The sequence below is a fragment of the Bos mutus genome, chromosome 24 (assembly GCF_027580195.1).
Source record: "Bos mutus isolate GX-2022 chromosome 24, NWIPB_WYAK_1.1, whole genome shotgun sequence".
NCBI classification, from domain to species: Eukaryota; Metazoa; Chordata; class Mammalia; order Artiodactyla; family Bovidae; genus Bos; species Bos mutus.
In genome coordinates this window covers 46,074,812-46,094,628 of record NC_091640.1, presented here as the reverse complement: position 1 = coordinate 46,094,628, position 19,817 = coordinate 46,074,812, and the positions used below count along the sequence as shown (strand labels likewise).

The following is a 19,817-nucleotide window of genomic DNA, read 5'->3' as shown; positions in this document are numbered from 1 at the left end:
AACTCACACTCCAGTATTCTTGCCTGGAGAATCCCATGAACAGAAGAGTCTGGCAGGCTACAGTCCACGGGGTCGCAAAGAGTTGGATACAACTGAGCGACTAACACTTTTACTTTCAAGAGAAGGCAAGGCCAAAAGCCAGCGTAAGATAGAAAGAGGAAGTCAGAATGAGATTAATTACAAGCTACTGATTATTTTACTTACTCATGCCTTGTCTATTCAGAAGCAGCTTCCAAGGGCAAAAGGATTCAGAAGCAAGACTCTAAGTAAAAAAATTTCCTCCAGAGCCCAAGAAAAGAAGCTCCTCACAGGTACTAACATGTCTAGTAGGTCTCAGACACAAGGTGGTATAAAAGAACCATTTTCAAAAACTAAAAACATTTCCTGATAACAGGTCTCTTTCCAGTGCAAGGAGAACAAAAATTCGATGAACATGAAGAGATCCAGGAATGAATATTTAAATAAACATAGGCCTTACTCTCTCTGGTTCCTCATTCTCCTTGATGTGGAGTTACAAAAGTAATAAAATGCTAATACAGTAGTTCCTATCATTTTGATAACCAAATTAAAAACCTGAAAATAGAACCAAATTAGGAGGAAAATTCTTTAGGCTATTTTTGAAAATCCTATATTTGCTTGAACCACGAGCAAAGTGCACGCAGTCATGGCATTTTACCCTGGCACGTTGAACTCTGGGAAGTAACTGTCAGCTGACTTTTGTTCCCAGGAGCAAAGGGGTCAAGCACTAGGGAGCCTTTAGTTGACTTTGAAATCTCACGGGTTCAAACTGGAACGGGAAGTGGGGGCTACAGGAAAGCCAGTACAAAACTATTTTTATCTAGATCTAATACACCAAAGGCCAATTGCAAAACATTCTAGGAGTAGGATACAGCTGTTGCTTGGAAAAAAATCAGGCAACTTAAACAATAAGATCTGATAACAAAATATAATTCACTCTCACATCCAAAAGCTAACTTGGGAGCTGCTCCAGGCACCATCTAATTAACTGAAGCAGACAGGAAAAAAAAAATCCTCAGAAATTATCTTTGTTTAAATACACTCTATTTTATTTTGTCTTAAAATAGTTTAACCTTTATGCTACAGACTTATTTCAAAAAACAGAAAATCTTATCTTGCACCAAAAAATATATATATAACACTCTGTTTTATTTTTTTTCTCCAAAGACCATTAAATACTAAATGAAAACAAAAACTAAATAATGAACGTAAAGAAGAACCAAAGTCTATTTTAAAAACTAGAGTTGCACATTTTAAAACATTAATTCTAAGCAATGATTTGTCGTCACTGCATCAAGTCCACGCTCCAGCAACAGCAGATCTGTTAACCACCAAGTGCATTGGTTCCTAGCCATACAATGGCTAACATTTCATTTTCACGGTAAGAGGAGCAAAAGGCTTTAAAGACCTTTGTACTCTTTAAAAAACAAAACAACAACAAAAAGTTATTTCCTAGTTATCCAGTGATTTTTTTTTTAAGATCACTATCCTTTAAAACTTGTTAAAAGAATAAGAAGTACGTAGTGTTTTAAATAAAATGAAAAATACAACAGCATTGGACTAAAATACGTGATTATTTTAAACAAACAGTGCACAATCTGAGGAAGTTTGGTTAGGGCGCAGTCATTTTTATATATACATGGAAGTCGCATCATACACATACTGAGAAACGGGTTGGGGGGAGCTCTTTGCCTTGAAAAAAAAAAAAACTTTAAAAGACAAAATTGTGCCCCCAGCTTTTTCAAGAACCTTATGACACAGTATATATAAAAAGCAGGCAACAAATTTGTTTTTAAATTACCTATGGTGCTAATTTGCTAAAAGTAACAATGAACGACTGACTAAATTAGCAAATTAGATGTTCATATTCACAACTGGTAAAATGAAAGCCGAGTTTATGGGATGTTCAGTTGCTATGAATAATGGAGTCCATTCAGTTTGGCCCCTTCCATCAAAATGAAGCAAGCAGCAACTACATCTCGCAGGGCAATATGCAGTAGCGAAGTTACCACTCTGTGGTTTCAAACTGAGGGAAGGGGGGCACTTAGCCATGTTGGTGCCATAAACCAATCTGTGACCAAAGTGTACCATTTTAGCAGAGATATTACTTTGAAGAGACTGTGGAGTATAAAGTGTTTATGCTACCAAGTGCAAAACTGGTTAGAAAAGATCCCCTTTAAAGAAATTTAAAATGTCAGAATATTTACCACAGAATTTTATCATTAATAGCTTGCCAGAAACCATATCCCTACTCTCCTGGACCTGGCAACCAAAGAAGAGGTGAAACACAGTCTCTCTATAGTTAGTTAGAAGGTGGAAAAGTCCCAAACTAGTAGGGAGAAAAGCTACTATTTCCACCATCCCTTCCCCTCCCTGCTTTCTGCATCTTAATTTTCGTGCTGGTGCACTAAGCCAGGTAGTCAGGGTGGTGGAAAAGGGACAGGTAAGGGCAAACTTTAACCCAATACAAAAGCAAAAAGCCATAAAAGAGCTTGGTTAAAACTTCACTCTCTGTTCCCAACCCAGAGTGCCTACAACACACTGAAAGAATTCTCATTAAAGGATGACCGTGAGGGACTAAAGAAAATATGCCCTGGGAAATCACCTGCTATATGGAAGTGAACAAAACATACTGCTAACATAAGAACAGGTAATGCAAAAAAGTTCTTTAAAATGGGGCTCTGGGGAATTCCCTGGCAGTCCAGTGGTTAGGACTCTGCGCTTTCACTGCTGAGGGCGTGGGTTTGATCCCTGGTTGGGGAATTAAGATCCCACAAGCCACCAGGTGTAGCAAAAAATTAAATTAAAAATGAAATAAAATGGGGCTCTGCCCTGATACTGGGAGAAAAATAAGCTGCAAAAACTTCAAGTCATATAACTCTATCCTTTCCCCAATGATATTCCTGGAAAATACAGACCAGAAATTGTACATTTCTGCTTTGTCTAGCATTTTAATTCAAGTCAAAAACAATGTGTAACAGTAAAATTCAATAAATTAATCCTAAAGTAAAATGTGACGGTCCAAGGATATACCAGTAGTGAATCTGCAGAAGGTCCTATTTTGCTCTGGCCTCTGGGTCTTTGGTTTTTGCCTAGAATTGTGGCCATGTATGAGGGGCTAAAACTGGAGGTTTACGATCTCTTCAAAAGCCTCATCTATTAAAAGTAGATACATAGGAAAATAAAAAGTTGATGAACAACAGAGGCCAGATCAAATGAGATGTTATCAGAAGAGAAGACATGCTTAAATATACTCCCATAGAAGGATATACAGATGAACTCAAACAGCAGGAAGAAGGGTGAAGGAACAGACGAGTCTTTACAAAATACAGAAGGAAAGGCCAGGCTTGTGGAGCCAGGCAGACTCTGACTCGTGTGCATGTGGGGGGTCTTGCTCAGCACAGCAGCCCCACAGCACCACCCCACACAGTGCCTCATGCAGAACAGGCACTTGGTAAATGCGTGTCCGCTGAATGGAAGCTGAACACGGTCCTTCTCATGCTCTCACGATAAGGAAGAGCCACCGAGACATTTGGGAAGGGAGGCAAAGGGCTATAGCCACACTGTATGGTGAAAATGGAAACCAAAAAGAAAAAGCACACAAAAGCTGTGGAAAAACACAAAGTGAGGTCTTCTACGCCAGCATTACTCCACTGTTCCCTGTGCACAGCATATAGTGTTCTAACTCTAGGTATTGCTTGTAAAGTAATTCACTAGGAACTACGTTATAGGAAACAAGGTAGTAACTAATGCCATGGAACTCCAACACTGGCATTTCCTGAATTCCCTGAAGCTCCTACTACCCCTTACAATTCCTGTTAGATACTGCAAAATCTACAGTGCCATTAATGTGCTTCGTATCTGATTTTTATGATACATTTTGATCTTTCCACTTTTAAAAGGTAGAGGAGAAAAATACCCAAATACAGCATCAGGTCAACTTCAGCTCAAGCATTGAACAGTTGTTATGCATCCTTTTTGGAGAGACTAGCTATGGAAAAAGGCATTGTCCTCTCAGATTTACAAGTGCCCATAGCCTTAGAAGTCACACAATTTTCATATTACTAGCTATGTACTTAGGCATAGTCTACCTAAGTAATAGGTTCTGTTTCTCCCATTGAACAAACCAGGGAGGGGGAAAGGGATCTCTCAATACTCTCTTCAGATGCTCAAACCTCATGGTGGGTATCTATCTGAAATGCCTCTGCCTTACAAGGAGATATTTTCCAAAGGGTTATGAATTATTGCAACAAGGAGATCAACTAAGTCACCTTAGCAGTATTTATAAACACAAAGAGGGCATGTTAATTATTTGGGTTGTGGGAAGTCAGCCAGGAGCAAAGTTAGGAAAGAAGGCAGAAGACTTAAGCTAAAAGAAAAAGTTAACTTCTGTCTTCTATTTTTAAGGACAGGTTTTCAATGCACATGCCCTACTAGGTGCCAATAAGGACCTGACTAATATGTGTGCAAATGCCCTAAGATAGGAGTGCCAATGGGTGGGCTGACAGTGGTCAAGTCTACATATTAATTTTATTACACAGAAAAATAAATACAAGACTCAGAAACTAAAATCCATTTACCTGGTAATTAAAATACCATTCTAAAAGGAGGGCAGAGTTTCCCCAAGACTGAAAGTCACCAAGTAAAATGAAGTTGTCTTATAAACGTCATCATTCTCATATTCCTACTGAGGGAAACAAGAAAAGAAATTCTTTTCTCTGTGATAAGTTATTTTCCTAAGTGACTTCTTTTAATTTAAAAAAAAAAGGAGGGGGAAGGAGAGCAATTTTCCATGAGTTTTTGATTATACAAATGCCACAAACAGCTTCTGAGGCTGAAGCTATGACAATGAACTTCCATGTCACAAAGAGGAGGAGGAGGAGGAAGTAGAGGGGAACAGTGCAGAGGAAACACAGTGACATTGTATTACAGCAGGTATTTGCGTCTGCTATCCTCATCCAGTGTGAGGTCAACAACTTCTGCAGGTGAAGCCCAAGTCTGCTGAGGAGCCACAGCAGTCCATGACTGTGTTTGCCGGGCGCTAACATACTGTGTGCTGGAGCCATGCTTCCATGAAGAAACACTCTGAATCACACCTCCTCGAGGATGAACACACCTGCAATTGGGATGAAGAGCAAAAGCATGGTTAACCCTATCAGAGCAAAAACAGAAGGCAATACGGCTTCAGCTGTATTAATACTTTTCCTAAGATAAGCCTACTGCACAAGCTCATAAAACCCACAACCAATATCCTTCCCCCTTTTCCTCCTTTCTTCTATGTTTGTCTGTCTGTCTGTCTGTCTCCCTGCCTCTCTCAGTATAGCCTAAGAAATGCCAAAAGCCTTGCCTCAGTCACAAGCTCCTGAGTTATATCTAGATCTATTACTGATGGACTAGATGTTGTTTCTCTGAATTCATTTATATCTCTGGAATCTTCAGGATAGGGCAGCATATAAATTCCAAGCAAAATTAAGATGCCCAATTAGTCTGAGCAAATGAAACAATAAGAAATACAGGTGGAATCTGTTCTTAAAGTAAGTTCTGTGACATATTTGTTAATACTACTTTCAAAAACAGTTAACAGTAAAACCCCTTTTACAGATTAGATTTTTAAATGTCTATATACGTACTAGGTCATGAGTTAAAGAGGATTCCCTGGTGGCTCAGTGGTCAATCTGCCTGCCAATGCAGGAGACGTGGGTTTGATCCCAGAGTTGGGAAGATCCCCTGGAGAAGGAAATGGCAACGCACGCCAGTATTCTTGCCTGGGAAACCTCAGGGACAGAGGAGCCTGGCAGGCTATAGTCCGTGGGGTCACAAAGAGTTAGATACAACTTAGCGACTAAACAACAACAACATGAATTAAAGACCAATTTTCCTCATCTTGAAGGTGACAACAGAAAAACCTGGCTAGTGCATCACAAACACTTATGCTTTAGTTCAGTGAAAATAACAAGGCTGAAGTACTTAGCTTAGATTCTCTAGAAGTGTTCTATAAGAGTGTCAGAACTGCCAAGCTGACATGTCTCAAAGTTCACCAACTGGGAGAGAACTGTTTCAGAAATACCTCCAGATTGAATTGCACATTCCAGTCAAATGATAGAACCATGAACCTCCAGGATGAGCCATGGAGTAAGTTTTGATTCAAACGAGAGGAAGGCAAGCAGCACAAGCTATCACTGCTCCTTATGCCTTCCCATCTCAACTATAAGACCCGTCACTACGCAGCACCCGTGAGAAGGGGCAAGTGGCATGATTCTAACCACACAAACTACTACAGTGGATCGCAAGCAGCTGTTCTGACAACCTGTATACAATGAGTGATGCTTATTCAGAACTCCAATTTCTATTCCATGCCACCTGCACCTCTAGGTTCAAAAGAAACATTAGAGTAACAATGGACAAAGTTTATTATAAGGAATTCATGGCGGCTGAGAGGTTCCAAGGTCTGCAGTCAGTAAGCTGGAGGCCCATGAGAGCCAATGGTGTAGTTTCATCTGAGTCTGAAGGCTTAGAAGCAGGAGGACTGATGGTGTTTCAGTTTGAATTTGGCCTTCTCAGGTGGCTCAGTGATAAAGAATGTGCCTGCCAATGTAGGACACACAGGAGATGTGGGTTCGATCTCTGGTTGGGTTAAGACCCCCTGGACAAAGAAATAGCAACCCATTCCAGTATCCTTGCCAGGAGAATCCCACAGACACAGGAGACTGGTGGGCCATAGTTCATAAGGTCCCAAAGAGTTGGACATGACTGAGAGACTGAGCGCGCATGCACACACAAAGTTTAGCTATAGAACTGCCCCTGAGGATCCTTAAGATCACAGAAAGAGGCCCAGCTTCTACAAAGTCCAGCCTGAAAAGGACTCCCTTCCCAAGAGAGGTGCCAAAAAACAGATCCCTTGCGGCCAGAGTAGGGGTAGAATGTGGACTTGTTATAGTTATCAGACGGCCATCATCTTTCCAGAAATGAGTCAAGCAGCTACTAACCCAGAGGCCACCATATTTTCAGAGTAGCTAGTGAAAAGCATTAAAATAAGACACACAAAAACCCAAAGTCTAATCCAAATCTGTCCACTCTTTAAATACACTGAGATTAAATGACCAAGTAGTCATGGAAGAAAGTCAGTCAAAGGAGTCCATTCAACATTTTCAAGAAATGGTTTTGATGACTGATGACAACAGAATACCACAATTATTAAGTAGTTTCTCCACATGTGACACACCCAACAGACCCATGAAGTATTGGAAGCCATCATCCATCCTCTGACAGGGAAACTGAGGATTTAAGAGATTACATGACTTGTTCAGGGTCACACTGTTCGAAAGTGTAGGCAAGAGAACTTCAGACCAAGTCTGATTTCTGGTCCAGTGCTTTCCACAACATAATGTTGCCACTTAACAAAGGTGTGTATTAAACTGGGTAAGGCAAAATACAAAAGAGTCAGCAGGGTGCAAAGACAAGCCCAGACCAACAATTAAAAAATATAAAGTTCTTCAACAGTTCAAATGCTCATTTATACAAGCAGTAATTGAAGTAAAAGCTGGCTGGAAACTTAGAAAAATCAGGGAATGAAGAGCTACCAAAAAAAGTCAATGTAATCTCTGACAGAACTGCAAGAAATAATTCTGAAATAAAAGCAGTATTTACTCCCAACTATTACTTTGCACTGCTCCTAAAATAATCACACCATGTAACATCAGGACATCAAGGAGTGGCTTTAAAAAGGACCTAATCCAATCTTCCCATTTTACAGAAGAGAAAACCAAGACCAAAAGACAACTTCCCAGGGTCTTAAGAAAGTAAAGCATGGAACAAGAACAAAAGTAGGTCTCCTCTGGGGAGTTTATTTCCAACTAAATAACCATGTCTTTCCCAGACTGCACCTGAAGTATTATACACTATGTTTTATTGTAAGAAGACTGCTTAGCCCCTAGGAATAATACAATAAAAAGCAAAGCAGATTCTAGAAAGTGTCTAGAGTAGGAGAGTGAGAGGTTTAGAGAGGATATTTATTAATGAGGAAAGGTTGAAGGAAAAATAATGAGGAGAGAAGGCATTTCTTCAGCTATATAAACTAAACCACTTCTGTAGTTACGTCATAAATAGCTCCAGTTACTGGAAAACAAATTGGGCTACTTTAAGCAAAAAAGAAAATTTATTAGAAGTCACCTTTACTTGAGCACCTCAAAGAAACATCACTTCATGGCAAACAGAAGGGAAAAAAGTAGAAGCAGTGACAGGTGTTATTTTCTTTCGCTCCAAAATCAAGGTGGACAGTGACTGCGGCCATGGAATTAAAAGACACTTGTTTCTTGGAAGGAAAGCAATGACAAACCTAGATAGCACATTAAAAAGTAGAGACATCAGTATGCCCACCACGGTGTGTCTAGTCAAAGCTATGGTTTCTCCAGTAGTCATGAATGGATGTGAAGAGTTGGACCAGAAAGAAGCCTGAGCACTGAAGAACTGATGCTTCCAAATCATGGTGCTGGTGAAGTCTCAAACAAGTCAATCCTAAAGGAAATCAATCCTGAATTCATTGGAAGGGCTGAAGCTGAAGCTCCAACACTTTGGTCACCTAATGTGAAGAGCCAACTCTTGGAAAAGACCCTGATGCTGGGAAAGACTGAAGGCAAAAGGAAAAGAGGGGGGCAGAGGATGAGATAGTTGGGTAGCATCACTGACTTAATGGACATGAATCTGAGCAAACTCTGGGAGGCAGTGAAGGACAGGGGAAACTGCTGCGCTGCAGTCCATGGGGTCGCAAACAGCTGGAAACGACTTAGTGACTGAACAGTAACACCAACCAACCCTCGTACTCTGTTTCTCTTCAAAAGTTTAGATTCTCCAGAGAATGTGATGATCCTTTCTTTAGTCAAAAACTTCCCTGTCTCCTATTAACTGCAACTGAAGGGCAGCCGCCAAAGAAGGGAGAATCACCATGGAAGGCAGCTCCTCCATGTACACAATCTTGAGAGCACAGTAAGAACCAACAATCGTTTTCTAGAAGGCAAGTTTTGAATGGTCATGACTACACAAAACAGAATAATCTGCCTTGTAAACATTTAAGTAATTGCTGAGGCATCTGTCAGGAATGTTAATAAGATTCTGAATATAGGCAAACTATCCTGTTAGAAGCCAGGATAGTAGTTACGGGGACAAGGTGGGGGACAGGGGAAGCTATAATTAAGAAGTGGCACAGGGGGACTTCTGTTTCTTGTTCTGAATGATGGTTACTTGGGTATGGGTACAAAAGCTAGAATGCAAACTTATAGCCTTTCTCTGTGTGTTATAAGCCAAAAAAACATTCAAAAAAATTTTTATGATTTAAGACCTCAACCACCTTAAATAAAATGGTAGCCAGGAGATGGATGAGGATAGAACAAGACTTTTAACACATTTTTTTAAGTACAGGGGGAAAAAGGTCAAGCTCTATTTTATAAGATGGTACTTTACAGAATACCTTAGATAAAAAGGAAAAAAAAATGCAGGAAGAAATGGGACCACAACAACTGTTATTAACCCCAGAGAGGCCCTATAAAGGAGGCTCGTGTGAGGGACCTCCCCGGCGGTCCAGAGGCTGGGGCTCCACCCTCCAAGTGCAGGGAGCCCAGGCTTGATCCCTGGGCAGGGAACTAGACCCTCAGGCAGGGACTAAGACCTGGTGCAGCCAAATAAATAATAAAAATACATTTTTTAAAAAACAAGGATGTGAGAAGCTCAAAATTTTGGAAGGTTAACTAACACAAAACAGTTCCATGTATTAGCACATATCCTTTTTCTATTATGAAAGATATGGGGTGGGAATATACTCATCTGTTTTACAATTGGTCTAATCAAATTCTAGTGCAGACACAAGCTTTTTCCTCACAAAGCATTTACTCTGCATATGACTGGCAACAGGTCTATAAAATGAGTCGCATTTTGTGTCTTACAGCCAAGAAAAACTGCTTAGGCCTCACTTCCATTTCCCCCACCAATCCACTATTTATAAACAATAAGTTTTGATATAATAATTTCCTGCTCTTCATACACTAAAACCAATAAAGGACAGACTTTGGAGTAGAAAGGAAGAAAAACACAGAAAGAGGGCAGGCTCTGATGATCAGCTGTTGATACAGTTAACTTACTATTCTAAGAAAACAACATTAAAAATCAATCATTTTTTGCTCTCATTTACAGATCCTGAAGGTGACCTCTTAGATAACATTCCTACTTATTTTTCTGAACTGAAGGTGGAGTGAATCCTTGTAGCTTCAGGGAAATGCTCACCCATCCCCCTTCCTTTTTTAGGGTTAATGTTAGCAAGTGGTTCTAGGATTCAATCAGTCTTAAATGCAAAAGCCTTCTCACACTAATTCTTCTGCTGACGGGTGAATCAACATTAACCAATGCCCACAGGACCATGTTTGTGAAAGGAGATAAGAGTCTGATTATTCATAAAAGCTTCAGAGAACAAGTACTGAAAGAACTGTTCCAACACAGTTTCATGGCATAAAGACCCATGCTACACGCATTTATCTTCCTAGGGGAATTACCAATGAGGCTGGCAGAAGGAAAGAAGGAAAAAGGTCAAAGGATAAAGAAAAATATTGGCAAGACGGTCATAACTTAAAACTTATGGCAAAATTAAGTGGGTGCAGAAGAACCAGAGATTTTAGAGAAGTTCCCATCTCACTAGCAAACAGCACCTTATAAAACTGGACTGTCCAAAAATAACACCTAGAAATGACATGTAGACAACGACAAGAGTTCATCACAGCAATCCAAGGCAGCCATAAAAGATGCATTCAAGTTAAGAAAGCATGCTTTCTAGCCTATAACTAGAAGAAACACGTAAGCTAAGGGATATGTCAAAATCTAAAATGAAAGAGCAGGGAAAGATGTTAGCATGCAAGAAAAGAAAAATGACTGTTTATTGGGAAAAAAAAAAAAAGACAAGTCATAACCAGAATTACTGAGTGCAAAGGTCAACAAAACAGAATGTTTCCAATATGGAAAAATGGTATCCAATGCAAGTCAGAACAACCACAATCTCAAAGAGAACAACTCAAGAACGAAGTCTGAGTTTTTTTTTTTTTTAAAGCTCTCAGAAAGCCCACAAGGTAGAATACCAAAAGGAAAAACAAGAAAAGGACAACTAAATCCAAACAAACATCTATGCATGCAAAAAATCCAATTAGAACACAAAGATGTGGATCAAAACCTAAAACCTTCTTCCAAGCGATAACCCTGCCAGAAGCCCATCAATACTTCATAACTGCAACCCTAGACCTGTAAAAGAAACAAATTTCAGATGAGATACAGCCAGCTAAAGGGGCAATTTTGAAGCAACCAATAAGAAAGCCTCTCACTCCCCCACCCCCCACCCCCCAACTTGCTTCTCAGCTTTTTAACCTCAATGTTTGAAAGACTATCAGGCTTCTTCTAAATAAAACTGCTGGAAAATTTTTGAGAAAGGCACAACAGTCAGTGAGATTCTACTCATTCCTAGACCAAGGGCCAAAATAAGAGATCCCCTCATAATGATGAAAGAGTCCATTCAAAGTACTCAATAGAATTTGTCAACCCTACCCATCTTCCATTGTATGGACAGTTATTAACCAACACCGAGATTTTAAGATAAAGCTGTTACTGCTAAGATATGATTTCCCCAGGACTCAAACTAAAAGATCAGAATTTGAAGAACAAAAACACATCTTTATATTTCAGAGCCTGGTAAGAAAAAGTCCTCAAAAGTAATGTTATAGCATGTTATTTAAAAGGTACCCAAAGTCATTTGGCTTAGTTAAGACTGAAATAAGTATGTCTGTTCATAGAGTAAAATGACAATCTGAATAAAAGACTGTAGCAAGTTCAGAGAAGGGTCTACTAAATCTTTGAGTGTGTGTGTGTACTGAAGGTGAGAGCAACTTAGAATTTAAATCTACAAGTTCTAACAGAAATAATATAATTTTAACTACAGATAACAAAAATATTGGTAGGAAAAGAAGCTGAAGATTTCATTATGAAAGGAAAGTTAAACAAAGAATCTGAAAAGAAAGGTGTGCGTGCTCAGTCACTTGAGTCCTGTCTGACTCTGCAACCCTATTGACTGTAGCCCACCAGACTCCAGGATTCTCCAGGCAAAAAATACTGGAGCGGGTTGTCATGCCCTCCTCCATGGGACCTTCCTGACCCAGGGATTGAACCCGTGTCTCCCCCACTGCAGGCAGAGTCTTTACCGCTGAGCCACTGGGGAAATCCATGAAAAGAAGAGTAGCATCTGTAACATTTCTAGGCACAAAGAAACAATAAAGAAGGGAGAATTGGCAGGAGTTAATACGTGAACCGTGAACTTCCTGATGTTCAAGCTGGTTTTAGAAAAGGCAGAGGAACCAGAGATCAAATTGCCAACATCTGCTGGATCATGGAAAAAGCAAGAGAGTTCCAGAAAAACATCTATTTCTGCTTTATTGACTATGCCAAAGCCTTTGACTGTGTGGATCACAATAAACTGTGGAAAATTCTGAAAGAGATGGGAATACCAGACCACCTGATCTGCCTCTTGAGAAATCTGTATGCAGGTCAGGAAGCAACAGTTAGAACTGGACATGGAACAACAGACTGGTTCCAAATAGGAAAAGGAGTATGTCAAGGCTGTATATTGTCACCCTGCTTATTTAACTTCTATGCAGAGTACATCATGAGAAGCACTGGGCTGGAAGAAACACAAGCCGGAATCAAGATTGCCAGGAGAAATATCAGTAACCTCAGATATGCAGATGACACCACCCTTATGGCAGAAAGTGAAGAGGAACTCAAAAGCCTCTTGATGAAAGTGAAAGTGGGAGAGTGAAAAAGTTGGCTTAAAGCTCAACATTTGGAAAACGAAGATCATGGCATCTGGTCCCATCACTTCATGGCAAACAGATGGGGAAACAGTGGAAACAGTGTCAGACTTTATTTTTCTGGGCTCCAAAATCACTAGATGGTGACTGCAGCCATGAAATTAAAAGACGCTTACTCCTTGGAAGGAAAGTTATAACCAACCTAGATAGCATATTCAAAAGCAGAGATATTACTTTGCCAACAAAGGTCCGGCTAGTCAAGGCTATGGTTTTTCCTGTGGTCATGTATGGATGTGAGAGTTGGACTGTAAAGAAGGCTGAGTGACTAAGAATTGATGCTTTTGACCTATGGTGTTGGAGAAGACTCTTGAGAGTCCCTTGGACTTCAAGGAGATCCAACCAGTCCATTCTGAAGGAGATCAGCCCTGGGATTTCTTTGGAAGGAATGATGCTAAAGCTGAAACTCCAGTACCTTGGCCACCTCATGCAAAGAGTTGACTCATTGGAAAAGACTCTGATGCTGGGAGGGATTGAGGTCAGGAGGAGAAGGGGACGACAGAGGATGAGATAGCTGGATGGCATCACTGACTCGATGGACGTGAGTCTGAGTGAACTCCGGGAGTTGGTGACGGACAGGGAGGCCTGGTGTGCTGTGATTCATGGGGTCGCAAAGAGTCGGACACGACTGAGCGACTGAACTGAACTGACCAAGTGATATGTCTCAGAATGAGCAAGAACTTAAATAGACAACACAGGTCATGACCTATTCTTTCCTACTTAAGTAGGAACACATGAGTAACATTGAATTAAAATTTGAATAGTAAGTCAAGAGGAAGTTGGTAACTGGATAATGTGCTCCTGGCACAACAGAAGATAATTAACCTACATCAATCTATCAGTCAATAGGCAGAATAAGTTTTATGGTACAGAGTTGGGAATGGAAAATATTATCATATTCTAGAAGATCTTGACATGGGGCTTAAAGTCTAATAACGTCTTTTATATTTATACAGTGCTGAAATAAAATAATGACAAATGTATGCTAAAGGAAGAAATCTGGAGTTCTACTTCATCTGAAGAAGTCAGATGAAGTCAGCTGGAAGGAAATAACATGAGAAAATGAAAGAAAATATAACAGGAAAGAGTTTTTTATTAAGGAAGAGAAGAAAGTATGAGGTAAAGGAAAGGTAAAGAATGAAAGTCTTTCCACCAGAATAGGGGGAAATAACCATTTAAAAAGACGAGAAAAAAGGAAGCAGCTAAGCAGACAGACTTAGGGCATGAATACAAGATAGAAGGGAAAGTGTTCTGATGGAGAATTAGCCACTTAAGGGGAGATGGCTTGATAAATTACAACTTAACTCTACACCCTTAAAGCCCCAATTGTTTAACTAAAAAATCCTTTCAGAAACTAAAATCGGTTCTCATTAGAAAAAGTATTCCTCAATTTATGTGCATGTGTTTTTTGTGCCCCCACTTCTCCACTCCTAAATCCACCTTTTAAATAAGTCAACAGAAGAAATCAGTGCTGGTGAATGTTTTATTATCTTGCTAACCAAAGATCAAAATCAGATCTAAAAATAAGGCAAGATACTATCTTGTATACCAACTTGAGGAAATCACAAAATCGTAACTCTTGTGGCACAGGAGAAAAATTGTTCACTACAGAGAATACAGATTTTTCCAAAGACGAGGTTTTGTTTTGTACGTGTGTGTTAAATGTTCCTCAGGTATATCTCTGACAGGGCTGCAACTAATTCTTAGGACCATATCTTAAAGGAAGAGTCAGTAAATTTTTTTTGCAAAGAGCTAGACAATAAATATCTTTGGCTCTGTGGACCCTAAGGTGTCTGAAGAAACTTCGCAATTCTGCCAATGGACTGTAAAATAGACAATATGTAAGTAAATAAGCATGGTCTGTTCAAACAAAACTTTATTTATGGATAAATAAATTGTATTTGAATTTCATTTAATTTTTTCACATCAAAACATGTCTTGATTTTTTCCCCCAACCATTTGAAAACGTAGAAACAATTCGCAGCTTGAGGTCCATATAAAAAGATGCAGCAGGCCAGACGTGGTCCATGGGCTACAGTTTGCTCTCTCTTATCTTAAAAAATGATAAACTTCACAAAATTATTTTTATACTACTGCACACTAATTCAATGTCTTACGGCTTTTTTAATTCCTAAGAAACAAGATGCCCTAAATCACATGAACATCACCAGAAATATACTGTTAGGAACTGACTAAAGTAACTTGTAACTTTTCCGGAAGATAAGGAGAGGTGCTCTAAGAAGAGGTGTGATGTCAAATGCAGATTTTCCAATTATTTGTTCCTGATATATTTCAAGATAAACTGAAAGGCAAGAAAATATGGGTGAGAAGGGGGTTAGTATGGAGATACTTCTGCCGTAACAGAAAAATCTGTTAAGCCATCTAGCCATTTGCTAAAAATAAGAGAAAAACATTAGTTCTGGTTCACATACATGTGTGGCCAAGATGTTTCTGATATAAGACAATCTGCAATACATTCTGAAGCCCATCAAGTGTCTATAATCAAAATGTATTTCTTAAACTACAGGAAGCTGAGAAATAGCTCCCAACATTCATGCCAGCCATGCCATGGCATGCCATACCATTTTCTTCTAATTAATTTCCTACCTTGCATGTTCCTGAACCCCCACAATCTCCACTTCACTATCTGAAGAGGCAATATTAATTTCTTCATTGAGTGGTGCATTGCCAGCAGATGTTTTCTCACTTGCTAGGAATCCTGGATCCAAATGACCTGAGAGAGAAAGGGGAGAAAAAACTAAGCACTATATTTTGATTCCTTAAGAGCAGCAGAAACATCGCACTGATGGATTTCTCCTCTCAGTTTAATCACTGAAACAGAGTACCCTGATAAAAGCTTGCCTCCATGAAATTGTTACCACGTCAAATTAAAAAAACTAAACAATACATACTGATTGTTAAAAGAATGTTCAAACAACAGAAGTACATAAAAGTAAGAACTCTAATTCTCTTGCTTTCTACTGCCATTCCTTAGGAGAAAAAATTCTAGAGTATTCTGACAAGTTTGTGTATATAAATGCAGGTATATATAAACTGCATTAATACTCTATTTTGTGATGCTTTTTGCATTAAATTCTACTCTGATTTTAAATGACCTGCAGGTAGGTTTGTCTCCACTCAGGTCAAAGGGGTTCTCTACTGCTTATCATTTTAATATAACAAAATTCTAAACCAAACAAGCTCAAAGGCACAAATGGAGTAAAGAAAAGAATTATTAATATCATAGTTACATTGGGAACCCTTACAAAAGATTTAATAATTTTCTCTCAATTTTAAACAATTTTAACAATTTTCTCTCCAGGAATCCAGATTTGACAAAATCAAGCCCAAGGGAATTCCCTGGCAGTCCAGTGGTTAAGACTCTGCACTATCACTGATGAGGGTGCAGGGGGAGGGGGGAGGGGGGACCTGAACCCAAAACAGCATCTAAAGGGGAGACTAGAAGCAAATAGTAATTTTTGCCCTGAGAAACTGAAATATATAACCTGTACGTTGTTGACACTCCTCATTAGACAGAAAGCACCACACAGTGCTTCACCCTGGAAAGCACTGGAGCCTATAAGGACTTTCTCACAAAGATCTTCACAAAGCATCTATTCCATGGTGCAATAAAACACATTTTCCAACACTAAACATGAGTTTAATAGAACTGACTCTCAATACAGGTTAATGGCATAGCACCAAAGTACACAGCTGTGTAAACAATTCTAAAAAGAGTTAAAATTCAGAGGGATTCCTCAGCGCTCCTCTGGTTAGACAGGATTTCGCGCTTCCAATGCAGGGGTTACAGGTTCAATACCTAGTTGGGAGAACTAAGATCCTGCATGTCACAGCCAAAAAAAAAAAAAAAAGAGACAAAGAGTTAAAAACCTATTTATTCAGCTCTTGAATGTTCTGACTTAGAAGGATGAATTTCAGAATGTCTAAGAGTAAACATGGAATAAACAGAGTTGCAACAGGTATAAATTTTCATTTACTCTTTAAAGATGTATTTTTATTTAAATATATTGTCATCTGATACAAAATTATTTCTCCCTATTTAAAAAAAAAATTCCAACAACTGTTGTTATTATTCAGTCACTAAGTCATGTCTGACTCTTTGAGATTCCATGGACTGCAGCACACCAGGCTCCTTTGTCCTTCACTATCTCCCAGAGTTTGCTCGAATTCATGTCCACTGGGTTGATGATGCTGTCTAATCATCTCATCTGCTGCTGCCCCCTTCTGCTTTTGCTTTCAATCTTTCCCACCATCAGGGTCTTTTCCAGTGAGTTGCCTCTGTGCATCAGATGGCCAAAGAACTGGAGCATCAGCATCAGTCCTTCCAATGAATATTCAGAGTTGATTTCCTTTAGGACTGACTCAACGCCTTGCAGTTCAAGGGACTCTCAAGTCTTCTCCAGCACCGTATTTCGAAAGCATCAATTCTCCGGTGCTCAGCCTTCCTTGTGGTCCAACTCTCACATCCATACACGACTACTGGAAAAACCACAGCTTTGACTAGACAGACCTTTGTTGGCAAAGTAATGTCTCTGCTTTTTAACATGCTGTCTAGGTTCGTCATAGTTTCCTTCCAAGGAGCAAGTAGCTTTAAACTTCACAGCTGCAGTCACTGAACAGTGACTCTGGAGCCCAAGAAAATAAAATTTGTCACTAGGTCCACTTTTTCCCTTTCTATTTGCCATGAAGTGATGGGACTGGATGCCATGATCTTAGCCTTTTTTTCTTTTTTTTTCATGTTGAGTTTTTGGCTAGTTTTTTCACTCTCCTCTTTCACCCTCATCAAGAGGATCTTTAGGTCAACTAAACCAATATAAATAAGATTTTATATATACAACTCTCTCTTCCCTTCTCACCTTACTCATATCTATGCTTCAAGGTCAAGACAAACCTTGTAGTTTCACACTCCTGCAAACTTGTAGTGTAATCCTTTTTGAAAATTTTGGATAGTCCCACAAGCAAAAAAGACTTATAATTTATATCCTCTGACCCTATAATCCCACCTCTGAGAATTTAGCCTTATAGAATACACTTTAAATAAGCAGAGTCATGATGTCAAATGATACTCACCAGATTGCTATGTAGAAACTTGGGGAAAATATATGTATAACACCCAGAGAGTTACATATAACACTAAAAATATGTATGTGCTGGTTAAAAGCTATGAAAAGTAAAGGAATTTGAATGTGATTGTGGGTCTTTTTTACAATTCTTTAATATTATTTTTACCTTTTTTTCTTCAATTGAAACTGATGCATAAATGAGAAAACAGAAGATTCAAGTCTTCTAGATACAACCAGTGACTGAAATTGTATTACAGTCTGCACAGGCTTGTCAGTGGGCTTCCCAGGTGGTGCTAGTGGTAAGGAACCCGCCCTGCAAGTGCAGGAGATGGAAGAGACAGAGGTTTGATCCTTGGATCAGAAAGATCCCCTGGAAAAGGAAATTGCACCCCACTCTAGTGTTCTTGCTGGGAGAATTCCATGGACAGAGGAGCCTGACAGGCTACAATCCATGGGGTTTGCAAAGAGTTGGACACAACTGAGTGTCTGAACACACAGCACACAGGCTTGTTAATCCTATCTATATTAAAGAACAGATAGGATTGTGTGTGGTATCAGCAGTGATGTTGAAGTCTACAAGCGTACAGAGGTGACATCCACCAGACAAACCCAGTTTTGTTAAATCTAGGGTGGTTGCTTAAGTGGAATTTGGTTAAGCCTGGATTTGGTAAACCGATATTCTTGCTCTGACCCCACTACTTTGTTTGTGGCAAAGTCTTTTGTCTCATTTCTACTTCAATGCTGTAGTCAGACTGCTGTCATGCACATAGTTCCAACTGCACTGCTCGGGAGAAATACAAATTGACAGTCTCCCTTTTCTCTAAAACTTCAGCTTTTCCACAGTCAATATTTCAAGTAGACTTGCTGTGCGCAGCTCTAACAGTATACTTCATCTATTTATTTCTAAAGTAAACATTTATTTATGACATGATATGGCACCCCACTCCAGTACTCTTGCCTGGAAAATCCCATGGACGGAGGAGCCTGGTGGGCTGCAGTCCATGGGGTCGCAAAGAGTCGGACACAACTGAGCGACTTCACTTTCACTTTTCACTTTCATGCATTGGAGAAGGAAATGGCAACGCACTCCAGTGTTCGTGCCTGGAGAATCCCAGGGACGGGGGAGCCTGGTGGGCTGCCGTCTATGGGGTCGCACAGAGTTGGACACGACTGAAGCGACTTAGCAGCAGCATGCACTGTGTTTGGGCTTCCCAGGTGGCTCAGTGGTTAAGAATCTGCTAGCGAAGCAGAAGACATGGGTTCAATCCCTGGGTCAGGAAGATCCCTGGAGATGGAAATGCCAACCCACACCAGTATTATTGCTTGGAAAATCCCATGAACAGAGAAGCCTGGTGGGCTACCGTCCACACGGTCACAAAAGAGCTGGACACGACTAAGCGAATGAACAACAACAAATGCACTGCGCTCAGTGCTAGGACTGCTCCAGGGAACGAATGAGGGAGGCACAGTTTACACCCTCAGCAAGCTTACAATATAGTCAAGGATATAATTGAGGATAATCAAGGATATACAAAAACCAGTCCGCTGGTATTATGGTTTGAAAACTAGTCGGAGAGGGAGGCAAAGAATGCCCTGCATGCACAGAGAAAAGGACCATTCCTAGACTGGAGAACAATCAAGGACACTGAGCCCGCAGGGAAGAGCAGGCCCAGGTGAAGGAAAGCAGCACAAGGAACACTGTGTAGCCCTTCAGGGCAGAAAATCACCCTTTAGGGTGAGATCTGGGGTAATGGTAGTTAAAAAAAAAAAAGTAATGAGAAATGAGCTGGTAAAGTCAGCAGAGGTCAGATCATGGGTAAGGAGTCTT

General features: G+C 39.9%; 1 protein-coding gene across 5 annotated transcripts in view; it reads right to left on the bottom strand.

Annotated features, from left to right (window-relative positions):
- Nucleotides 1-1,040: 1,040 nt before the first annotated feature.
- ARK2N (arkadia (RNF111) N-terminal like PKA signaling regulator 2N) overlaps nt 1,041-19,817 on the bottom strand; it is an 85,619-nt gene continuing 66,842 nt past the window's right edge. For 2 of the 5 annotated variants that reach the window (XM_070361847.1, XM_070361852.1), the window contains 2 exons: nt 15,513-15,639; nt 1,041-5,134 (listed from right to left, as the gene is read on the bottom strand). In XM_070361847.1, the coding sequence (XP_070217948.1) occupies nt 4,945-5,134; nt 15,513-15,639 (317 nt within the window). In that variant the 3' untranslated portion in view covers nt 1,041-4,944. Of the gene's footprint in view, nt 5,135-11,224; nt 11,293-14,421; nt 15,208-15,512; nt 15,640-19,817 lie in introns of those variants that run through there. The other 3 variants (XM_070361848.1, XM_070361849.1, XM_070361851.1) reach the window with 3 other exon arrangements.